This window comes from Taudactylus pleione, unplaced genomic scaffold (genome assembly GCF_031769625.1).
Source record: "Taudactylus pleione unplaced genomic scaffold, aTauple2 ptg000783l, whole genome shotgun sequence".
In the NCBI taxonomy this organism is placed as follows: domain Eukaryota; kingdom Metazoa; phylum Chordata; class Amphibia; order Anura; family Myobatrachidae; genus Taudactylus; species Taudactylus pleione.
In genome coordinates this window covers 1,198,516-1,222,237 of record NW_028285185.1, presented here as the reverse complement: position 1 = coordinate 1,222,237, position 23,722 = coordinate 1,198,516, and the positions used below count along the sequence as shown (strand labels likewise).

The window sequence follows — 23,722 nt, the reverse complement described above, 5'->3', positions numbered from 1 at the left end:
CAAGGCAGGCAATCGCACGACAAGGCATAAGCACGCCCGCTATGTCTTGGCAAGCGATCACTTTGTGTATGTAGACGCCCACCAAATTGTCGTAAGACACCCACTTGCGCACGTCATCTTCAGGAAGTGTATGCAATCATTGGTACAACGAGTACCATCGTATGCGATCGCAGCGCTTGTGGAAGACCATACCCTACGGCAAGCACTGCGAGCACTTCAGTGTAAAAACCAGCCAGGTGACGTGTCCTATGACACTGGCTGTTACTTATGCATGCCTCTGCAACGGCGTTAAGATTTTCAGGCACGCCTGCGTTCGCAACCCCACTCCCCCGTTTCCAGTGGCCTGCCCCTATTACCACTCACAAACGGCTTGTCCTGTCACTCATTCAGCAGGACTGTCTATGCTGGGCGAGCGAGGGTTTCTTGATCGCTCGTACTAGTTAGCGCAAGCACGATACGATGCATACGCAGATTTCAAAACATCCCTCGCTCCGAGCGATTGCTTCCTAGCGAACGGGTCTGAATCAGGCCCACTGTTTTTACGGGTATTTAAGATGTGCTGAACACAGATATGGGGAAACGCGTATGCCACATCAACACGTGTATAAGCCGAGTGAGTTTAGGTATAAAAAGTTTGATCTCTTGCACTTTAGTGAACACCTGTAATCTATGACAATACTAAACGTGTGAAACCTATTTCCCTATTTTTTTTTTTATCTTCGTAATATTTGTTCATTCAACAGATTGTAGCTACCACAGAAGGAGCTTCTGCTAACTTTGTAAAGGGATTTAACCAGAAGTCTGCGCTGTATCTCTGCTGCAGCACATCACCAGAGGTAACATTTATTAACATTTATTCTTTAAAACCAACAAAAAGAAAAAACTAAATATGTACAAGAATGTGAACTGTGTACTTGATAATCCAGTGCTGCCGTTGAATTGCCTCTGCCTATTTGTAAGCTCTCATGGTATCTCCTAAATAATGGTAACAGTACAAATGTACCACTCGATTACTTCAGGAAGATGCAATAAGGCTTGTAGTGTGCTGGTCGAGAAGTAAATGATCCCCCCCTAAGGCAGGAAAATGGCACAATCCGCATATCAAGAGGGATCATAGGTCCTGGTTCAGAGGAGGACACTAATGCAATGGCCTCTCCGATTTCACACCGTACGCAGCTGCAAAAATATGGTAATGTTACCTGAGCATAGGGACGCCCACTGCGGCTTTGTCATGTCCTTCTGACGTCACGCAGCAGCATAAACAGCCGTAGGATCGAGGCAGATCGGGCAGACATGCAGCCTATGCGGCAGGTCTGACCTGTCACAAACACGCAGCGCCTCTCCTGACACGCAGAGAGCTCTCATGCTGCGAAGGAGATCGCAATAGCTAATATATACACGCCCATAAAATGGCGTTTAAATGGTCGGACACGCCTGCGTTCACCTAACCACCCCCCGTTACTACCTCCTCCAAACGCTGACTACCTGTCACTCAATTTGCGAATGAATCCTGTGTGTGACCGTAAGCGCAAAACAATCGCTGGATCTGCGTAAATATCAGCATTGTGTACATCTCTGAATCAGGCCCATAGTCCACTGGTATCTGCCTCTTAATGGTCCTAAATATGCGTCTTTCTTGTAGTCATCATGGATTGCACATTCGGCCAGCATGCCCTTACTCTTATTTGCCCATGGCTACTGCACAAAATGAAAAAAGCGAATAGGTGTTGGTGAGCATTGTACAGATCTGAGTATACTGCTGTGATAGCATTTGCTGTGCTACAATTCTTTTGTGTAACTTTAGGGGTCAAAACAATTAGCCATAAGCGAGTGATGTGCTGTTGCAATGCATGGCAACGAGGGCAACCGAACCTCATCTCACCTTGTGCTCACAGATTTTTTTGTATGTAGCCCTATGTCGCTGCACTTACGCGCACGTGGTGGCATGTGGATTAGCTCACTCAGCACCACATTGCTGCATTTACTTGCGACATATGTGGTGTGTGGCTGCACTTAATCATGCCGTGTGCAATGTGTAGCTGCACTTACTCATGCCATGTGCGGTGTCTGGCTGCACTTACTCATGCCATGTGCGATGTGTGGCTGCACTTACTCATGCCGTGTGCGGTGTGTGGCTGCACTTACTCATGCCATGTGCGGTGTGTGGCTGCACTTACTCATGCCGTGTGTGGTGTGTGGCTGCACTTACCCATGCCATGTGCGGTGTGTGGCTGCACTTACTCATGCGGTGTGTGGCTGCACTTACTCATGCCATGTGGGTGTGTGGATGCACTTACACATGCCATGTGCGGTGTGTGGCTGCACTTACTCATGCCGTGTGCGGTGTGTGGCTGCACTTACTCATGCGGTGTGTGGCTGCACTTACTCATGCCGTGTGCAATGTGTAGCTGCACTTACACATGCCATGTGCGGTGTGTGGCTGCACTTACTCATGCCATGTGCGGTGTGTGGCTGCACTTACTCATGCCATGTGCGATGTGTGGCTGCACTTACTCATGCCATGTGCGGTGTGTGGCTGCACTTACTCATGCCATGTGCGGTGTGTGGCTGCACTTACTCATGCCGTGTGCGGTGTGTGACTGCACATACTCATGCCATGTGCGGTGTGTGGCTGCACTTACTCATGCCGTGTGCGGTGTGTGGCTGCACTTACTCATGCGGTGTGCAATGTGTAGCTGCACTTACTCATGCCATGTGCGGTGTGTGACTGCACTTACTCATGCCATGTGCGGTGTGTGGCTGCACTTACTCATGCCATGTGCGGTGTGTGGCTGCACTTACTCATGCCGTGTGCGGTGTGTGACTGCACATACTCATGCCGTGTGCGGTGTGTGGCTGCACTTACTCATGCGGTGTGCAATGTGTAGCTGCACTTACTCATGCCATGTGCGGGGTGTGACTGCACTTACTCATGCCCTGTGCGGTGTGTGGCTGCACTTACTCATGCGGTGTCCGGCTGCACTTACTCATGCCATGTGCGGTGTGTGGCTGCACTTACTCATGCCGTGCGTGGTGTGTGGCTGCACTTACTCATGCCGTGCGCGGTGTGTAGCTTCACTTATGCTGTGTGCGGTGTGTGGCTACACTTACTCATGCCATGTGCGGTGTCCGGCTGCACTTACTCATGCCATGTGCGGTGTCCGGCTGCACTTACTCATGTCATGTGCGGTGTCCGGCTGCACTTACTCATGCCATGTGTGGTGTGTGGTTGCACTTACTCATGCCGTGTGCGGTGTGTGGCTGCACTTACTCATGCCGTGTGCGGTGTGTGGCTGCACTTACTCATGCCGTGTGCGGTGTGTGGCTGCACTTACTCATGCCGTGTGCGGTGTGTGGCTGCACTTAGTCATGCCGTGTGCGGTGTGTGGTTGCACTTAGTCATGCCGTGTGCGGTGTGTGGCTGCACTTACTCCTGCCATGCGCGGTGTGAAGCTTCACTTATGCAGTGTGTGGCTGCACTTACTCATGCCGTGTGCGGTGTCCGGCTGCACTTACTCATGCCATGTGCGGTGTGTGGCTGCACTTACTCATGCCGTGTGCGGTGTGTGGCTGCACTTACTCATGCCGTGTGCGGTGTGTGGTTGCACTTACTCATGCCGTGTGCTGTGTGTGGCTGCACTTACTCATGCCGTGTGCGGTGTGTGGCTGTACTTACTCATGGGCAACATCACTTCTTAAATAGAACTCCCATCTTAGTAAATTTACCCCTAAGGTTCTTCATAGATATCCTTTTATTTACAGAGTACAGAACACGTGATTACTGAGGTTATGATGCTGAGTGAAAAGAGCGCCTTACCTGTAGGATTTGCCTTTATTGGGGAATATATAGATGCAAGTAAGTAAAACGGTTCATTTATTTTTTTAATTCTGCAATCTAGGACTCAATCATTCACTGACTAATATAACCTGTATGTCTTCCTTGGTTCATGTGATCACAAACGCATGTTTTTATGACCTAGTGCTATGAATAAGATGTGTGTCAGAGGCTGAGCATTGCTTGGAATCCTTCCATTATGCTGAAATACTGATCAATATTTAACTTCCAAAACCACTGGAAGACTAATTCAAATTGTTTTATATATGAAAAAAGTAACAAATGTCACTTGGTCATTTCCTTACGTGAAATGTTACTTTCTGTGTGGCAGCCATTTTGTGTAATGCTGTTTATTGAGTTCATATACAGTATGACTTTTGGTATTGTGTGTATGTGTATGCCAGTGTGCCAAGGTGCATGTACTGATGGGTCATTTTACACTATTACTGCAGTCACGCCAAGCAGACCCTCTCGGCGCACTAGGTCCCGTGCGACTCTGCTTGTGCCCAGCGTCTTTTTTGCATCTTTCTCTTACGAAAATGCGTCTGTCTCAATGCGATGCAACTAGGACGTACCAGGAGACCGTGCTGATTAATTTGATGTGTGACATTTGTATATCTGTGTGCGACTGAGACTGAATCTGTACACAAGGTGCCACTATGCAGCGGCCGCAGATTTTTTCCCACGCCATGTCCCGTTGTGCTTCATATGCAGACTCAGTCTCACACAGATATACAAGTGTCGCACATCAAATGAATCAGTGCAGTCTCCTGGTGCGTCCCAGCACTGCGACTAAGACGCATTTTCGAGTGAAAAAGTCCCTCGCAGAGTTGCATGGGACCTGGCGGCTTATGAGGACACATCTGTACATTATCCTTTCATACTGGAGTGTCCCTGTGTTTGTATGTTCAGTATATCACAATTCTCACCATGTTACCTCTTCTTAATTATCGTCATACACAGCAATGCCGATATTACTCCATATCTGTCACGTTTACAGACTTCTCCACCCAAATATACATTCAGCACCCCACACTTTTTTACATGATAATACTACTATATACAAGCCTCACACATAGGCACTCAGCACCCCACACTTCTTTATATGATACTACTATACCTAAGCCTTACACATAGGCACTTTGCACGCCACACTTCTTTACATGATAATACTACTATACCCAAGCCTCACACATAGGCACTCAGCACCCCACACTTCTTACATGATAATACTACTATACCCAAGCCTCACACATAGACACTCAGCACCCCACACTTCTTTACATGATAATACTACTATACCCAAGCCTCACACATAGGCACTCTGCACCCCACACTTCTTTATATGATACTACTATACCCAAGCCTCACACATAGGCACTCAGCACCCCACACTTCTTTATATGATACTACTATACCCAAGCCTCACACATAGGCACTCAGCACCCCACACTTCTTTATGTGATAATACTGCTATACCCAAGCCTCACACATAGGCACTCAGCACTCCACACTTCTTTATATGATAATACTACTATACCCAAGCCTCACACATAGGCACTCAGCACTCCACACTTCTTTATATGATACTACTATACCCAAGCCTCACACATAGACACTCAGCAGCCCACACTTCTTTATATGATAATACTACTATACCCAAGCCTCACACATAGGCACTCAGCACCCCACACTTCTTTATGTGATAATACTGCTATACCCAAGCCTCACACATAGGCACTCAGCACCCCACACTTCTTTATGTGATAATACTGCTATACCCAAGTCTAACACATAGACACTCAGCACCCCACACTTCTTTATGTGATAATACTACTATACCTAAGCCTCACACATAGACAATCAGCACCCCACACTTCTTTATATGATAATACTACTATACCCAAGCCTCACACATAGACACTCAGGACCCCACACTTCTTTATATGATAATACTACTATACCTAAGCCTCACACATAGACAATCAGCACCCCACACTTCTTTATATGATAATACTACTATACCCAAGCCTCACACATAGACACTCAGGACCCCACACTTCTTTATATGATAATACTACTATTCCCAAGCCTCACACATAGGCACTCTGTACCCCACACTTCTTTATATGATAATACTACTATACCCAAGCCTCACCCATAGACACTCAGCACCCCACACTTCTTTACATGATAATACTACTATACCCAAGCCTCACACATAGGCACTTTGCACCCCACACTTCTTTATATGATAATACTACTATACCCAAGCCTCACACACAGGCACTCAGCACCCCACACTACTTTACATGATAATACTACTATACACAAGCCTCACACATAGGCACTCAGCACCCCACACTACTTTACATGATAATACTACTATACCCAAGCCTCACACATAGGCACTTTGCACCCCACACTTCTTTACATGATAATACTACTATATACAAGCCTCACACATAGACACTCAGCACCCCACACTTCTTTACATGATAATACTACTATTCCCAAGCCTCACACATAGACACTCAGCACTCCACACTTCTTTATATGATAATACTACTATACCTAAGCCTCACACATAGGCACTCAGCACCCCACACTTCTTTACATGATAATACTACTATACCCAAGCCTCCCACATAGACACTCAGCACCCCACACTTCTTTACATGATAATACTACTATACCCAAGCCTCACACATAGGCACTTTGCACCCCACACTTCTTTACATGATAATACTACTATACCCAAGCCTCACACATAGGCACTCAGAACCCCACACTTCTTTACATGATAATACTACTATACCCAAGCCTCACACATAGGCACTCAGAACCCCACACTTCTTTATATGATAATACTACTATACCCAGGCCTCACACATAGGCACTCAGGAACCCACACTTCTTTATATGATACTACTATACCCAAGCCTCACACATAGGCACTCTGCACCCCACACTTCTTTATATGATAATACTACTATACCCAAGCCTCACACATAGGCACTCAGCATCCCACACTTCTTTCGACTATACCCAAGCCTCACACATAGGCAATCAGAACTCCACACTTCTTTATATGATAATATTACTATTCCCAAGCCTCACACATAGACACTCAGCACCCCTCACTTCTTTGTATGATAATACTGCTATACCCATGACTCACACATAGGCACTCTGCACCCCACACTTCTTTACATGATACTACTATACCCAAGCCTCACACATAGGCACTCTGCACCCCACACTTCTTTACATGATAATACTACTATACTACTATACCCAAGCCTCACACATAGGCACTCAGCACCCCACATTTCTTTCGACTATACCCAAGCCTCACACATAGTCATGTCACCAATCTCTCCCTTACCTACATATACACATGACACCTCTTACTCTTTACCGCACACAGGGCCTGATTCAGAGACGGACGCTGATGCGTTCGCAGCTGCAATTTCGCACGCATAGCAGCAGCGACAATATGCTAATGTCTGCAAAGTTCACCTGAGTATAAAAACGCCCACTGCTGCCTTCTTGCCTGCGTGCGATGACTCATACCTGCGTAAATATCGTTAACATCGGCACCCATCTTGGGAGCTCTTCAGGCACGCAGCGCTGCGTATGCACTCGCAGTAGCTTATTTATTCACACCCATGTAATGGCGTTTAAATGGACAGACATGTCTGCTTTTCTCAGACCACCCCCATCTCCAACCTGTCACTCCCTCTGAGCTGGATCCTCTGTACATCAGTGATCGTAGTGCGGCTTATACGTATGCGCGATGACAAACAATCGCTCGATTGTGTTCTTAATTGCCTTTGCGTCCGTCTCTGAATCGGGTACACATACAGATTTCACTGCGGTCTCCCTTACTCAAATGTGCATGGTAACACTACTGTATCCAAATCTCACACATACATGTTACAACTTCTTCCCTCCCTCACACATATACATAACACCATATTTCCTCAACCTCACACATACACACAGCACCACTGCCTCTTTTCCTCACACGTACATGGTAACACTACTATACCCAAACATCACACATACAAATAGCCCTACCCCATACATACAGATAGGACCACACACACCACTCCCTCTTTTCCTCACACATGCTAATAGGGGATCGGCATGGCCGGTGGTTCAAATCCCAACACCGGAAGACCGGCAACAGAAGATACCGAAAAGTAGTGAAAAAAACTTATTACTAACCCTCTTCCCCTCCTAACCCTCCATTAGGGGTGCCTAACCCTGAGCTCCCCCCCAAGTACCTAACCCTAACCGCCCCCCTGTAAGTGCCTAAACCTACCCCCCCTTCCCCACAGCCTAAACCTAAAACCTAACCCTTCCGGGTGGGTGCCTAACCCTAACCTCCCCACAGGGGTGCCTAACCCCAACCCTCCCTTCCCGTAGCCTAATCCTAAGTCCCCACCAGGAACCCCTAACCTAACCCTCTCGGGAATTTGATGCCTATCATTAGTCCCCTGTAAGCATTGCACAGTCGGGAAGCCTGCGGTCTGCATTTCGACCATCGGCTTCCTGACTGCATCCCGCTAATAGCACCCCTCTCTCCCTTCCTCTAGCATACATGGTACCACTAGGTTAACTATGCATTAAATACACACCTAGCACACCTCCCTCCCTACCTCATACACCAAGCACCCCACCCTCCTTACCTCATACACACCTAGCACACCTCCCTCCCTACCTCATACACCAAGCACCCCACCCTCCTTACCTCATACACACCTAGCACCCCACCCTCCTTACCTCATACACACCTAGCACACCTCCCTCCCTACCTCATACACCAAGCACCCCACCCTCCTTACCTCATACACACCTAGCACACCACCCTCCTTACCTCATACACACCTAGCACACCTCCCTCCCTACCTCATACACCAAGCACCCCACCCTCCTTACCTCATACACACCTAGCACACCTCCTTCCCTACCTCATACACCAAGCACCCCACCCTCCTTACCTCATACACACCTAGCACACCTCCCTCCCTACCTCATACACCAAGCACCCCACCCTCCTTACCTCATACACACCTAGCACACCTCCCTCCTTACCTCATACACACCTAGAACACCTCCCTCCCTACCTCATACACCAAGCACCCCACCCTTCTTACCTCATACACACCTAGCACACCACCCTCCTTACCTCATACACACCTAGCACACCTCCCTCCCTACCTCATACACCAAGCACCCCACCCTCCTTACCTCATACACACCTAGCACACCACCCTCCTTACCTCATACACACCTAGCACACCTCCCTCCCTACCTCATACACCAAGCACCCCACCCTCCTTACCTCATACACACCCAGCACACCTCCCTCCTTACCTCATACACCAAGCATCCCACCCTACTTACCTCATACACACCCAGCACACCTCCCTCCCTACCTCATACACCAAGCACCCCACCCTCCTTACCTCACATATGCACATAGCACTACTCCCATATACATCATGATTTGGTGTACTGAGGGCTGGATTGTTCTTTAGGAGATTGATGTGGTGTAATGTTGTGCTGACATTCTTTGGTGGATGTAGCAATTTAATTTTACTGGGGTGAAATAAGCAAATGTATGCGTCGCCGTGGCATCGCAGCACATGCGCACTTTTGGCGCCAGCGCATAAGCACTCTTCTCACCAAACTAGGGTTTGCAGTCTGAATGACGCACGTTTTATATATGGTTTGATAAAATTAAATGAATACACTTTAACGCTAAAGGCCAGTCTAGTGTGTCTAATGTGCCCGACCGCGTTAGCATCGGGACCTGGCGGGGGAGCATACACACTTGCCGATGCCTTCAGCCACGGAACAACGGCTGGGGCTATGCTGCATTCGGCAGCATGGCCCCTGCTATTGCCCGTCGGACCTGTTGACGCGCAGGAGCGCGCATCATCAGCGACATAACGGGTATACAATAGACGATGTGCCCGATATGTTCAGTGTGTACCCAGCGTAAGGCATAGCACAAGGTTTTGATTTCTCTATCTGTGAGAAATGTGTGTGGCATGACTAGTCGACATCCAGAATGCCGACGCCGAAATGTCGGTATGGATGTTAGATTGACAATCAATATCTCGACATACTGTACAATTAAGTTGACATGGTTAAAATGTCGATACAACCAGAATGTCGACACTTAGCAAGTCGACATATGGTTTTTTACTTATTTTAGACTAACCCTAACCTTAAAAATCAACACAAAATTGACATTCTGGTGTCGACATGTCAACCGATTTGTACACCGACATATTGGTTGTAGACCTAACCTCTATGTTCACATTCTGACTGTCTACATTCAGAACCTATCAACATTCCGGTGTAGGCATTCTGAATGTTGACTGACTAAATGGATGCCGTAACCGCATGTATCTACACCTCTGACAAGGTTCAGAAACTTTATTATGTGAACAATAGCTAATTATTATTATTAACACAAACAACAAATAGTTATTTTAATATTAAATAGCTTATATTGGGTAATGCTTGTTGTTCAAAAATACTCTCAAAATGTTTCATAAGATAAAGATCCGATCCAGATCTGATAGACAGAATCTAGGGAAATGCCGCCTTTCCATAACGTTCTAGGTTGACTTTTAATTTTGCCGCAGTCAGTATCTGAATAAGCTGCATCTGTCTCCCCAGAGGTTACAGTTCCTAAGAAGAAACGACTGTGTGTTAACGTGGGCCCTATACACACTGCGGGTTCTGCTGTCTCGGAAATCAAGCTAACCGTGAAAAACAAGCATCTTGGCCCACCGTATACACGTATCGGGTAGAGAGACATTCTTTGTTTATATGCTGTTTGTCTTTGCATGCTCCCCATATGCACTATAGATCTGATGCAGGGCTGGACGTAAGCTTGCTGACCGAGCATATGCCGCCTGGTTTTACACTGCACATGCTCCGGAACTGGGCGTGCGCAATTACAGGATAAGCAGAACCATATGCTTGTCATTCACCGGAACAGCTACGGGACTGCAGAGTAGGACGTAAGCGGACATAGCATCTGATATATCTCTCCCACTAAGTATGGACTGGTGCAAGTAGTCACTGGTAATGGAGGCTATTAGCAGAACAAGCGCAGGTCATAACTAGCAGAGGGGAGCCGGATAACTCAAGCCCCTAACTGTGCCCGAAAGTACAGTAGTTATTCCTATTTCTTATGTAGACCTGGGTGGACCCCACTGGACGGATACAATAATAGTAATGTATTCTGTAACACTCCAGTGTTTCTGCTGTGTTCTTTACATTGTTTCAGAAATGTTTCTTTACATTGTTTCAGAAATGTCATCTACTTATGTTACATTTTGTACATTTCTGAATGCGTCCGAAGGCTTTGAAAGCTGGTCTCATTTTTCTCCCTTCAGGAACCTTAATAAATACATTTAAATAATAAACACGGTGTGAAGCCTTGTAACATAAGACAGTATTGCGACCTTTTTGTTTACAGTGTGATGTAAGTGAATAAACCATTGAATATAATAAACATAATATAATACGGGCACATCATATAATGAACTACACCAGGGGTCTGTTCTCACTCAGTATGAGGGCTGACGGACCTTGTAACAGTCAGTGAATGTAAAATACATCTGGAAATGAGACAGATACTCTTGGTTTGCTTGAACTTACACTGTAAATGTGTACTGGTCATGCAGAGGATTGGTGCTGGGCTTCTCCAGAACACAACAGAACTTGCAGTGATCCGTATCCTGTATGTTTACCTATTGCAATGATTCTATCCCTGTGTGTATCTCTTATAACCCTAGTGATATGAGTGGCCTGGCCTTGTGGTGCAAGAAGATTCCTGTTTCTGCCCCAAAACCTACACCTAAACCTCGAAACCTAGCAGCAGGCGTCAAAGGGCTATCCCTAGATAACGGCAGCCCAGCCCAGCCAAGGTAAGTGTCTCTCCAGACATAATGAACATATCTTAGAAGGATCGTCACATTGCATTCTCCGTGCTCTTTCCAGCCTCCTCCATGCCTCTCTGTAAATTACTATATCGGAAAGAGACCTGTAACCTATTCTCTGTTCAACAGCACAAACCTGGCTCCGGCGCCTGTAGTTTCTCCTAAACTAGGTGGAAAATCTCCCCACTCTGCTAACCCCATATATGAGGCCAACATTTACGGTGTCTCTGGTAAGATTTTTGCATTTTTTCTCTTTTGTAAACGTATAATCATTTTCTATTTTGGTTGTTTACAAACATGACTAAAAAGACAACCGTATGAGTTTAAGTGTCACACGTAAGCCATTTTTATATCATGTGATAGATCACAGAAAGTGTAGGAGGGGATAAAGGTGCCAGAGTAAGGGGGTGAGTGCAAAGGGGTGATAGTATTTCTCATTGGATTGCCAATTGAAGGTTCACTAATGATGGTGGATCAATATGTGGCCTTTAGTGGAGATAGTAGTTCAGTTTCTGCATGCGTCTTATTGGATACTAGGGGTTAAATGAGAGGGAGTGGATCCTGTCTTAAGAGTAAGCCTAGAGTCAGCCATGGAGCTCAGTATCAGAGAGCGATGGCGGGGCTTCTAATGTTTTGCTGCAAGGCTCATTGTCGTTAGGTGATTTTTTGGGAGAGTTTGCTTAGATTTTAGGGGGGACTCAAATAGTTATTCAGAAGACTGAGAGGGGTATTCAATATGAAACGTAAGCTTCGCCGTCTATGCGTGTCGAAGTTTTTGCCGCACATCGGAGCTTTTGCCGGCGAAAAAGTATCGCGTGCGCCCCCGCTTCCACCCGTATTCAATATGAAATCGTCGAAAACGGCACCCGGCGAAAGTGAAATCAGCGAAAACTTTGCTGATTTTTGGGGAAATCACCCTAACACCCCCAAAAAGATGCTCTGACATGGGGGATCACTCTGGATACCCCCGATTAGCCCTGCTGAAGGTTTTTGGGGTCTTTAAACGGGCTCGATAGCTGCTATTTGGGGGATTTGGGAAGGTGGTGAAGAATAGTATTTAGAATTTTTTTTTGTAGAAAATAAGTAGTCCCAGCAAGTTTTAGGTACTTGAAAATGGGGGTGAGCATATTTAAAAGTTGCTAAAGTGAAGTTTTAAAAAACGTGAAAAATCCACATGTCGCAAACACCTGCAATGAAAAAAACACCTCGGTCCAGTAGGGAACAATCACTGGCCATGTCCACCATATGTGATCTGAGGCCGCAGCTTCTACAGCAGTTAGAGAAGGCGGTAGGGAATATTTGAGTGAGAATCAAATGGGTATAATGCCATCTATAATACAGCCTATAAAATGTGTCTTTTTGTCTGGTGGAGATAGATATTTTAGTTTATCCTAATCTCCTGTCCTACAGTCATGTCCTTGCTCATCTAGTCTCAATACGCCATGCAGCGCGATGTGCCTGGCGTGAGTGAGCCGCCATATCCCGTGCAACTCTGCCAGCGTCGAGGCATCTTTTATTGCTGAAAGATGCGATTTGGACGCATCAGGAGACTGCACTAATTAATTTGATATGTGACACTTGTATATCTGTTTGCAACTGAGGGGTCTATGTACTAAGCTTTGGAGAAAGATAAAGTACTAACCAATCAGCTCCTAACTGTCATTATTCAAACACAGCCTGTAATGTGTCCATTAGGAGCGGATTAGTTGGTACTTTATCTCCATGCACTTTATCTCTCTCCAAGGCTTAGTACATAGATCCTTGAGTCTGTAAATGGCACTTGGCGTGGAAAAAAGCTGCGGCCCGTTGCATGGTAGCACTTTGCATGCTGATTGAGATACTCAGTGGCACACAGATATACACGTGTCACATATCACATTAATCAGCACAGTCTTCCGATGCGTCCTGGTTGCATCACATTGCGACTTAGACGCATTTTCAGCAAACAGCGCAAAAAAGATACCCAGCGCTAGCAGGGTCTCACGGGACCAGGTGGGAGAGGGGCTGTTTGGTGTGACTGCAGCAAGGACGAGTGAGGTCACATCTGTACCAAGCCGCTCTTCAGACGGAGGACCAAAGTACATCTTCCATGCTGCTTCATGATAGTTTTGCATACGTAGGTCAGCAGCACGGAGAATTCCATTTATTTGGGATATCATAACTTTTGATATAGCCTATTGTCTACATAAATGTTCAAAAGTGGTAAGGGTGCTTAGAATTTGAGTTGGAAGCAGTGAATTCATGAAGTTCCTGATATGAAAAGAATGAAATGGATGAGGATGTGGGAGGTGGACTTTTGCTGAAGGTCTGAAAGGGAGATTCTTTGTCCTTGGGTGGGAAATCTGGGTTGTTCTGGAGTGTGAGGGGGAAGAGTAGACGTGGACTCAAGGAGAATAGATTCCAGATTTTAATAAAGAAATTTAGCATTGGGAGTAGTTTAGAGTCTGTGTGGGGTGGGGGGTGGGGGGTTGTGTTTCTTATGTATTCCCCATAAGCAGGTCAGGTCCTGCAGGTTTAAGGAATTACATTAAATATCCAGCCTGGAATTTGTTACTGATGGGAAGTATGAGATTAGTAATATTTTATAACAGAAGTATATGAGGGAGTCCTCCTCTGACACTGTAAATGGTTTCCTAAGGATGTTGCACGATTTCCTCAGATATCTACTATTCCAAATAACGGGGAATTAACTTTATGCAGGAGGAAAAGAAAGACTGTGAATGGAAGTTTACCTGACAGAGTAGCTCCATGTCAGAATGTTTTTTGTGTTTCCACCTAAAGTTGTCATTTGGTGTAGTTATCGATGGAAAACCTGAAGCTGCATGGCTCGGATTTAAATTAATTACATTTTCAAGCAGATATTGTATGTGGTTATGGTGTTTGTTTTATTTTTGTACCCAAAATTCCAAGGTTTAGAATAAATAATTATACTTTGCCTTTCAGCTATTGATGGAATCCCTTTCACCATCCACCCAATGTTTGACAGCAAGGTTGCAGAAACCGATGTGAGTATCCTGAGACTATGCCTTGATAGGACACACTGTGCACTTACACTGATTGAGGGGAACAGCAGTTTTACTGCTTGTTGGGAGCTACAACGCGGCATAGTATCTGTCACATACATGTAGAGACAGCCATTTTTTGAGGCATCGAGGCTGTAATGTCATGGATATTGGCTCAGCCTACAAAATGGCTTCCTCACTATGCAGGTGAGGTGTGCAATACAATTGCAATACATAGATTCTACACTCATTTATAAACTGCAGATAGTCAATAATTATAAAGCACAGTTTTTCCACTACTGATAATACAATATAAACAGCAAACTGAGTAAAATATATTGGTTTTATTACTGACTACCTTAACTCACCCCTCTATGGCTGGATCAAGGGCATTACTATTTCCCACCGTAGGGGTTCTATCTGACACTGCCCTTCATTACTTACGTTCAGTTTCTTATATCTATATGGTAATGAATTATCACAAATTTATTTTAATCAATATATGAACTATGTGTTTTATGTTTTAACAGGTTGTTAAATTGATGCATTAATTTTATTATCAAGCCGCACTATATTTAATATTATTAAATAATATTTATAGTTGGATTTAGCGCTGTTTTGTCCGTTACTTGTGTACACTATAAGCTTAGGCGTGGAGTCTGACACCCTCCCTTTACAGCTGCTTTACTCTTATTGGAAGTGTCCGAATTGGATCATATAATATTATTTTTCTGTGGTTTGCTATATTTACACCTGCAGTTCTCTGTTATTTATAGTAATAGTGTATACTGTTTCCTATATTTATACTTGTAGAGTATATAAAATCACAGCAATTCATGAGATTAGTTAGTATGATTCTCCACTGAAATATTCCCCAGTGGACAACTCTGATGCTGGACTGTATTCAGATAAAAGGTATAATCCATGCATACACGGCTGCTCATATAACACTTGTAGTGAGTAAATAGTGGGCAGCACTGATGGTTCTGGGCCGGGTCTCACTGTGCCCGATCTTACAGCACTTCTACCGCGTAAGTAGCAGAGCAGCCGTGGATGGCAGATATCAGCTGGTATGAATGGCAAGCCTACATGTACGTCTTGTGTGTGGCAAGGACCTCAGCTAACAGCCACACACCCTCCCCATGGACAAGCATCAGTGAAGGCTGTGTGGCTGTTAGCTGAGGTCCTTGCCACACACAGGACGTAAATGGACGTACATGCAGGCTTGCCATTCGTACCCTATTTCTCTATATGTTGTTATATTCCTGTTTTGCCTCTATTGCCCTCCTCTCATACTGACCGTACTCCTGTCACATGCAGTCCTGTCCTCAGTCAGTCATACAAGTAGTCCAGTCGTTGCCTCGCACAAAAGCAGCACAGTCACCTCCTGAAACACTCTGTACTACTGTGAACTTTCCAGAGATCTGATTGATTACAGTTTGAACTATTCCTGGCCATTTCAAAAGTAGGGACATCGCAGGAGTTGAGGAGAGATACAGTAACATTAGCGCCATTTACTACACACTAAAAAAAAATATTATCTTCCCTCTAGGTAATCTCTACTAACGTCAGGGATCTTCGAATCAAAACCTTGGCTGACATAGAAAACGAGGTTAGTCCAGTCATTTATAGGAGTTGCATTGTATAAATCACATTTAAACTCTTAAGTTCAGGTGATGACATTATAAAAACTATAGACTTGATGTACAAGCAGTGAAAAGTGTGGAGACGTGGACTAGTGCAGAATTTGCTTATAGCAACCAATCGGGTTTGAGGTAGCATTTATCAAGTACTTGTTCTGAAATGATAGGTACAGATGTTGTCTCAGACATCTAGCCCCCCTGCCTGCTGTGTGCTGGGCTGCTGTGAGAGACTGCTCAGGAGCAAGAGCTGTCTCATCTGCCTGTGGGGTGGAGCGATCACTCTGATCAGGCCCCTCCCCCCTAGATTTGCGCCGGGTTGAGGGGCTCAGAAGCGCTTCCCCAACGCTCGGCGCTGCAGATGTTATTTTTTTTTCCTAAGGGGCCATGACCACGCCTCTCTGGGTTAGGCCACGCCCCCTATCCCTAGGCCCGGCTCGGCTCTTAACGGCCCTGATGCCGCACATCATTTGAATCAACATAAGCTGCTTGTGCGTCCAACTCGCATCGCTGCGCTAATAAGACGCATTTGAAGACAAAAGTCTTCCCCGCTTGTCCTCTTTAGAAGGTTTGATAAATCCCCTCCTTAGTGAGGAACGAGGTGATTTGTCACAGGTTGGCACCGTTCACACTGCACACAGGTGTAATGAATCTGGTCTGCCGACGCTTGGAGATTTCATCATCTCCAAATGCTGGAAAATCCGGAAATCACCTTCCTGTAAACGGGACTTGGGTTGGATGACCCTGGTTACCCATCTACACTGCAGGGTTACACGGGTCATTCCTGTGTTAAACCCTGCTAAATACCTGGGCTGGATTGTCGGGTCACTCGACCAGGCTGTGTCCAATTTCGGTGATTAGCAGCACTTTTTCATAAGCACTTCATATTACATTGGCAACGACTTATTTTTTTATTCTTAATAGATCACACATATTTATTGTATTAGTATATTGTAGAATGGCATTGCACAGCTTAGTTTTGTGCTTTAGTACTAGTCCCACAGCAGGATCTGTAGCAGTATCAGCAAATTGCTTTTTGTGAGACCCTAAAACAATCCTCGTGCTTGAGAATCTATTTGACAAGTTATCTGCCCATTATGTAAGTGATTATCTGTTTCTACACTAATTATGCCCATGTGCAATGCTTCTACTGCTGATGTTACCCCTGAATGTCTGAATCGGTCCCATTTGGATACCCACAACTCCTGACCAATTAGAAAGTGACCCCACCTCCTGGAGCTTCGGCTCAGCCGCAGGATTGGTCATTATGAGGCCAGCACAAGCGTTTAGATCGTTATACGCAGCATTTTAATGACTTATAAAAACCTCTTCTTCTTTTTTTTTTCCTTTCAGTACAACTACGGATTTGTGGTGGAGCGCACGGCCTGCGCTAGATGACTGTGATGCAGCTAGTCTTCAGTGGACTCGTCTGTAATCATTAACTGACCAAATAGTGGTGACTTGAATTGTAAAAGAAAACAAAAATGATATGTACACACACACACTCATACACAGGAGCTGATTCTGAGCTGATAGTAACTTTGCACCTGGAATGAACCAAATTGCAATGCAAGGGGTGCAAATGCATTTATTATTTTGCATGTAAATACTGGCTGCTTTTGCATGTAGCCCACAGATGCTGGACCTCTTTATTTTTACACTGCAATTTAGATGCGAGTTTGGAGTTGGACACACCCCTCCCACATGTAAATCTCTCTGCACACTTCACATCTGTCCCACCTGCAGTGCAGAATGGTGTCACCCAAGGGCACAGTTACTTGCTCTTTTTTTGCTTTGCTCCCAACTCAGAAGAGCCCCGTGTTGTCTACAGATCCTCAGCAGTACAAACCGCTACAGTAGTTTCTGTCTGGAACGCTGGCCACAGTGTATTTTAGATTAACTTTTTTACATTGTATATACAGGTGGCTTAACCATCCTTTGTCACAACTGTATGTATGTCTGTAAGTCCATGTGCGTGTAAGTTAATGCAACCTCTGCAGGGCAGAACATTGATCATGACACACACGTGCACCTTGTGCTGCTCGGTTACTCTTTATTTGCTATATTTAACATTAGAAAAGACAGGCAATTAATGTGGTGTGAGCACAAGTGTAGGAAACCTGTGAGTACATCATTAGTAACGCCTGCCTTGGCAGGAACCACAGTCTCCTAATGCTGCTTATAACTGTTTAGGGCCAGATTCAATTAACCGTAGGGCTTACCGTGCGGCTGCCCTGAGCTATTCAGTTACTGCCGCTACCCCGAGCGGTAAGCACCAGAGGGTGCACTTAACCGGTTTTTACCTTGCAGCCTCAGGAGCTGTCAGGAAAGATCTGTGTTAAGTACACCCTCTGGGGCTTACCACACAGAGTAACTCTATAGCTCTTGGGTTAATGCGCGTTAGTTGTGCAAGCAAATGGGCTTGTGATTGAATAGCTCCGGTCGTAAAGCCTGGAGTTAAAATGGGCTTGTAATTTAATTGAATAGCTTCGGTCGTAAAGCCTGGAGTTACAAGTCCGTGGCAAGCCCCGCAGCTAATTTAATCTGTCCCTAAGAGTCTTTTTGTTCTTGCTTTGTTTTTTCCCTCTTGTCCTTGCAGAACTCTTGTAGCTCAGAAATCTTATTCATTCTGTTTGCATGTGCTACATGTTAGTTCTCACCGATTTTCATTGTTATTCTTGTCTGTTGGTTGTGAAGGTTATTCCAAACCATTACTCACCTGTTCCTGTCTGTACATCATGGTTACTCTGTGAATTTGGTTTTGTTTCCACCACAGTCTGTTTACTCAACCCCAGGTAGATCCAACTCTGTGCTTAATGTTTGTCTTAGTGTAATATTCTTCTAATGCTTCCGCTGTTCTCTAAATATATATATTTTTTTATTGAGTTGTGGCCCAAAAAGTTGTATTTTTGTTTTTATCACCCTACAGTACCACTTTGCTTCAAAAAGTTTCTGCCGTTCCTTGTGACATGTCACCCATGCAGATCCTGTGTGTGTAAGCAATACTGTAGTGTGGATCACTACTTTCAATTTTAGTTTCGGTTCAACCATTCTGAAGGTCCTTTACAGTGATATGGGAGTTCTACATCTGACCAGTTTACAAGCAGGTTCTGTTGTAGATTTTTCTCTGTCCCTGAGGTCATGTCTGGTCTTCAACAGTTTCCCTTAAATTCTGTTTGGTAGTTCCAAGCTCGGAGAGCTTACATATCTTTTTAATGCTTTCCCTGCTTTAATACAATCATGGCACTGCGGGCGTGATTCAGAGATGGTTGGTACTGCTCCCATGCTCGCAGATGCTTTCTCAATAGTGTTTGTGGTAATATGGAAATGCTAATCTCAGCCTTCCCCTTGTGTTCAATAGTGCGATGGAGTGTGCGATTGGTGGGACCTCCAGTTTAAGGCTCGTGGTCTGTGATGGAGATTGTAAACACACCAACATTGGTTGCACTATTGACTTTTGCGGTAGCCTAGTGCAGGGGTGGGGAACCTTTTTTCTGCCGAGGGCCATTTTGATATATATAACATTATTTGTAGGTCACGCCCATCCGTGTGACTTCACAAGGGGCGTGGCTACAATCGTCTGTGATTACAGCAATGCCTGGAGCATCCTGAGGATGCTCCGGGGAACTGTAAGGGCAGCGGTTTGACCGTTTGGAGCGTCCTAAAGATGCTCCAGACGGCACTGCTGCATAGATTCTGGCTGCAGGGTGCCATTCTAGGCACCGTGCTGGCCAGATGAGGTTAGCAGAAAAAAGCTCAGAGGGCCAGACCAAATGATTCCGCGGGCATTATACGGCTCCCGGGCTTGAGGTTCCCCATCCCTGGCCTAGTGTCTATTCTAGCATATTTGTGATTTGGAACACAGCAGCGTTCCCAGACATTCCCATCAAAAGGCCCCTTTTTGTAATCACTTTCAGTCTCCATCCTGATACGCCCAGTGGTTGCAAACTTCTTCTCAAGTGTTAGCATTACCTCTATGCAATTGCGTTCGGCATAGAACAAAAGGGTTTGCGCATGCTCAGTAGCAAAACATTGCTCCACTGTTTAAATATCGTCAACGCGTCCATCACTGAATCAGGCCCTGCGTAAGGTGAATGCTTACTTTTAAAACTATTTTATAACAACATGGACTACAATCAGCATGTACACTAACATGTGAGGTCTCAGTTTAAGGCAGCCTGTTTTGAAGCCCATTCCACAAAGTAGTTGCACAGGGAAAGTGGGAAAATATATATAAAGATAATATGGATGCAGACAAACAAGCATATAAAATAAAAGAAACATTTATTGTAATAGTACCATTAATATAACCCAATATTGCAAATATCTACTCATGGGACTAAATATAATATCTTAAGAATAGAATTGAATCCTGTTAGTAGCAGAAAATGTTAAAGTCCTGATTTCTTGGGAGTGGCACACGTGTTTGTTGTGTTAAAACGGTCACACAGGGCCTGATTTAGCGTGCACTGCTGAACGCAGATTCCCGATCTTTGGGAATCTGTGCAGGACCCATTCTGCGAGTGTGCAGAATGGATCCTTAGTGTTCACTGTAGCTCCGGCACGAGACAGGGCGCCGGAGCTAGAGAGGGCACGTTCGTGCGCGACCGAGAAGGGGGCGTGGTCATCGAAAAGGGGGCGTGTCTATAAGACTCGTCCCCTCTTCGTCACTCTTGGGGGCGTGCCCGGCACTTACGGACACGCCGGGCAGCCCCCAAGCCCTGCAGACAGGGAGAATAGATGCCGGGCGTATGCGCCCGGCGTCTATTCTCCGGCGGTGACCAGGTCACCGCACATTTCTTCACCCGCGGGACACTGCGACCTGTGGGTGAAGACGGCTCCCGCAGGCTGTTAGGGCAGGGCGCTTTTTGCCCTCCTTCTGGAGGGCAGGGCGATTTTTGCCTTCCAGAAAGAGGGCAGGGCACTTTTTGCCTTCCAGGAAGAGGGCAGGGCGCCACGCCCCGCTAAAACAGCCTAGCGGGAACGCTATGTCTTGCTAACTTGCTCGCAGACTGGCAGCAAACTGTCAGTGATTGACAGTCTGCTGCCGTTTGTGGGCAGGGAGGGGGTGGCAATGCCCTCCGTTTTCCGAAACTGAGGCGTGTCGCCGCCGTTGCGTGGGAGGGAAGAAACCAGGATCTCCATCGGATGACGGAGATTTACTGGTCTCTTCCTCTAAACTGCTACGGGACCCCATGGGTCACCGCAGCCGGCCGATGGTGCGTTGGACAATGCAGCTTGGATAAGTAATGCTCAGGAGACACGATGCCATATCTGCAAGGATCGCAATTGCAAAGCTGCCTGTGTGCATACATCATATATCTATAGCCTGCGTGCATACATCATATATCTATAGCCTGCGTGCATACATCATATATCTATAGCCTGCGTGCAGCTTTGCAATTACGATCCTGACAGAATCAGACCCACAGTCTGATCTCTTTAATTACTTTCCAATAACCATAAAACAATCTCAAAGTCCCAAAAAGCAGCACACGTGTTAATTTGTCAGTGAAGCAATAGCATATTCCAGATAATGCGAGTTAGTGCATTTTATCAAATGGACATATGCAAGCAGAAATAATCTCTCAATTATCCTGACCTAAATAAGACAGACCAGGGATTACTTAACCATATAAAGTCAAAGGTCCTACTATATTGATGAGTGTATTGCACAATGCCATCTGTAATGAAATATGTAAATCTCACTAATGAGGACCAAAGTGGTGTCCGTAAATTCAATACATAAATTAAATCATCTGATCTTATCACTTGTTTAGGGCACAAGCATAGTACAATGGAGTCTGTTATCAGTATGGTGGCCACCTCTCCTGGCTCCAAGATGTGCAGTGCTCCAAGCAGGACTCGTGTAGACTGGGTCTGCCGGGTTCCTGACAGATGCACGTAGACTGGGTCTGCCGGGTTCCTGATATAGATGCACGTAGACTGGAACTGCCGGGTTCCTGACATAGATACACATAGACTGGGTCTGCCAGGGGTTCCTGACATACATGCACGTAGATTGGGTCTGCCGGGTTCCTGACAGATGCACGTAGACTGGGTCTGCCGGGTTCCTGACAGATGCACGTAGACTGGGTCTGCCGGGTTCCTGACAAAGATACACATAGACTGGGTCTGCCGGGTTCCTGACATACATGCACGTAGACTGGGTCTGCCGGGTTCCTGACAGATGCACGTAGACTGGGTCTGCCGGGTTCCTGACAGATGCACGTAGACTGGGTCTGCCAGGTTCCTGACAGATGCACGTAGACTGGGTCTGCCGGGTTCCTGATAGATGCACGTAGACTGGTTCTGCCGAGTTCATGACATGAGTGCTCTGCGTGAATATGTGCAGAAGGGGTACTGCAATCTCACTCGCAGAGGTATATTGTCCTACACTAATACAACCTCATACAGACAAGACAGTGGTCTGTATGAGGTTATACTCATCTCACCAGCCATGTTTTGCCAGTTATACATTCTATTGAGGTATCAAAAAAAGTTGTGACACAACTATTCTCTAAATGTAGGATATTTTCTGACGTCACTACTATATATTACTCCATTTTGTCACATGCTAATAGTGTGTGCTATATACAATGTCTGTTTTTACGGTCACCCAAGTGCCTCACTCTTGCTTTGCTGCTTACGTGTCCTCCTGAGCAAAGCGCCTCGCCATATTCATCCATTGAACCACTCAAAAGTATTCAGGAAAAATACAGCATCATAGATAATCCATTTATTTATGCTATGCGATGCCATGTTCCTACTCTTGGAAAATTGTGCCTTTTTTTAACAGACTCGCATGGATTAGTCTAGAAATTGGCATTGATTGATTGTGCAAAGTTTTGCTCCATAGGAATGGAGACTGGAGAAACTGGATGGCAATAAGCATTGGATGTGCCATACAGAATGTAGACCATGTGCAGTAATAGCAGAGAAAGCTGTATGTAAACATACACTGTTCTGTGCACTTAGTAGTAGTGACAGTTTAGAACTATGTGTATAATCCGTGTAGTCAAATTAAATTAGAATCAGACGGCTCTGTCGCAGCTTGCCTTAACAAGGGGAATTGTGGATTCCTTGTATGTAAATTGGAGTGTTTAAATGGGAAAAAAAGGGGATATAACTGTGCTCAGTCTGTTTTATATTTATAACATAGGTTTCAAAGGATAGATAAACAATTTACTAATACCCTATTCTCACAGAAAAGCAAATTACCGGGTAAAGCACTTTTACCCTGAAATTTGCTGATCAACATGGGTCCTTTTA

General features: G+C 45.5%; 1 protein-coding gene across 1 annotated transcript in view; it reads left to right on the top strand.

Moving 5' to 3' along the window:
* MVB12A (multivesicular body subunit 12A) overlaps window positions 1–23,722 on the top strand; it is a 30,825-nt gene extending 7,103 nt beyond the window's left edge. Inside the window, exons 3-10 of the mRNA XM_088457778.1 lie at window positions 744–836; window positions 3,763–3,856; window positions 10,538–10,667; window positions 11,665–11,796; window positions 11,938–12,038; window positions 14,752–14,813; window positions 16,363–16,422; window positions 17,804–23,722. Coding sequence (XP_088313904.1) covers window positions 744–836; window positions 3,763–3,856; window positions 10,538–10,667; window positions 11,665–11,796; window positions 11,938–12,038; window positions 14,752–14,813; window positions 16,363–16,422; window positions 17,804–17,848 — 717 coding nt within the window. The 3' untranslated portion in view covers window positions 17,849–23,722. The remainder of the gene's footprint in view (window positions 1–743; window positions 837–3,762; window positions 3,857–10,537; window positions 10,668–11,664; window positions 11,797–11,937; window positions 12,039–14,751; window positions 14,814–16,362; window positions 16,423–17,803) is intronic.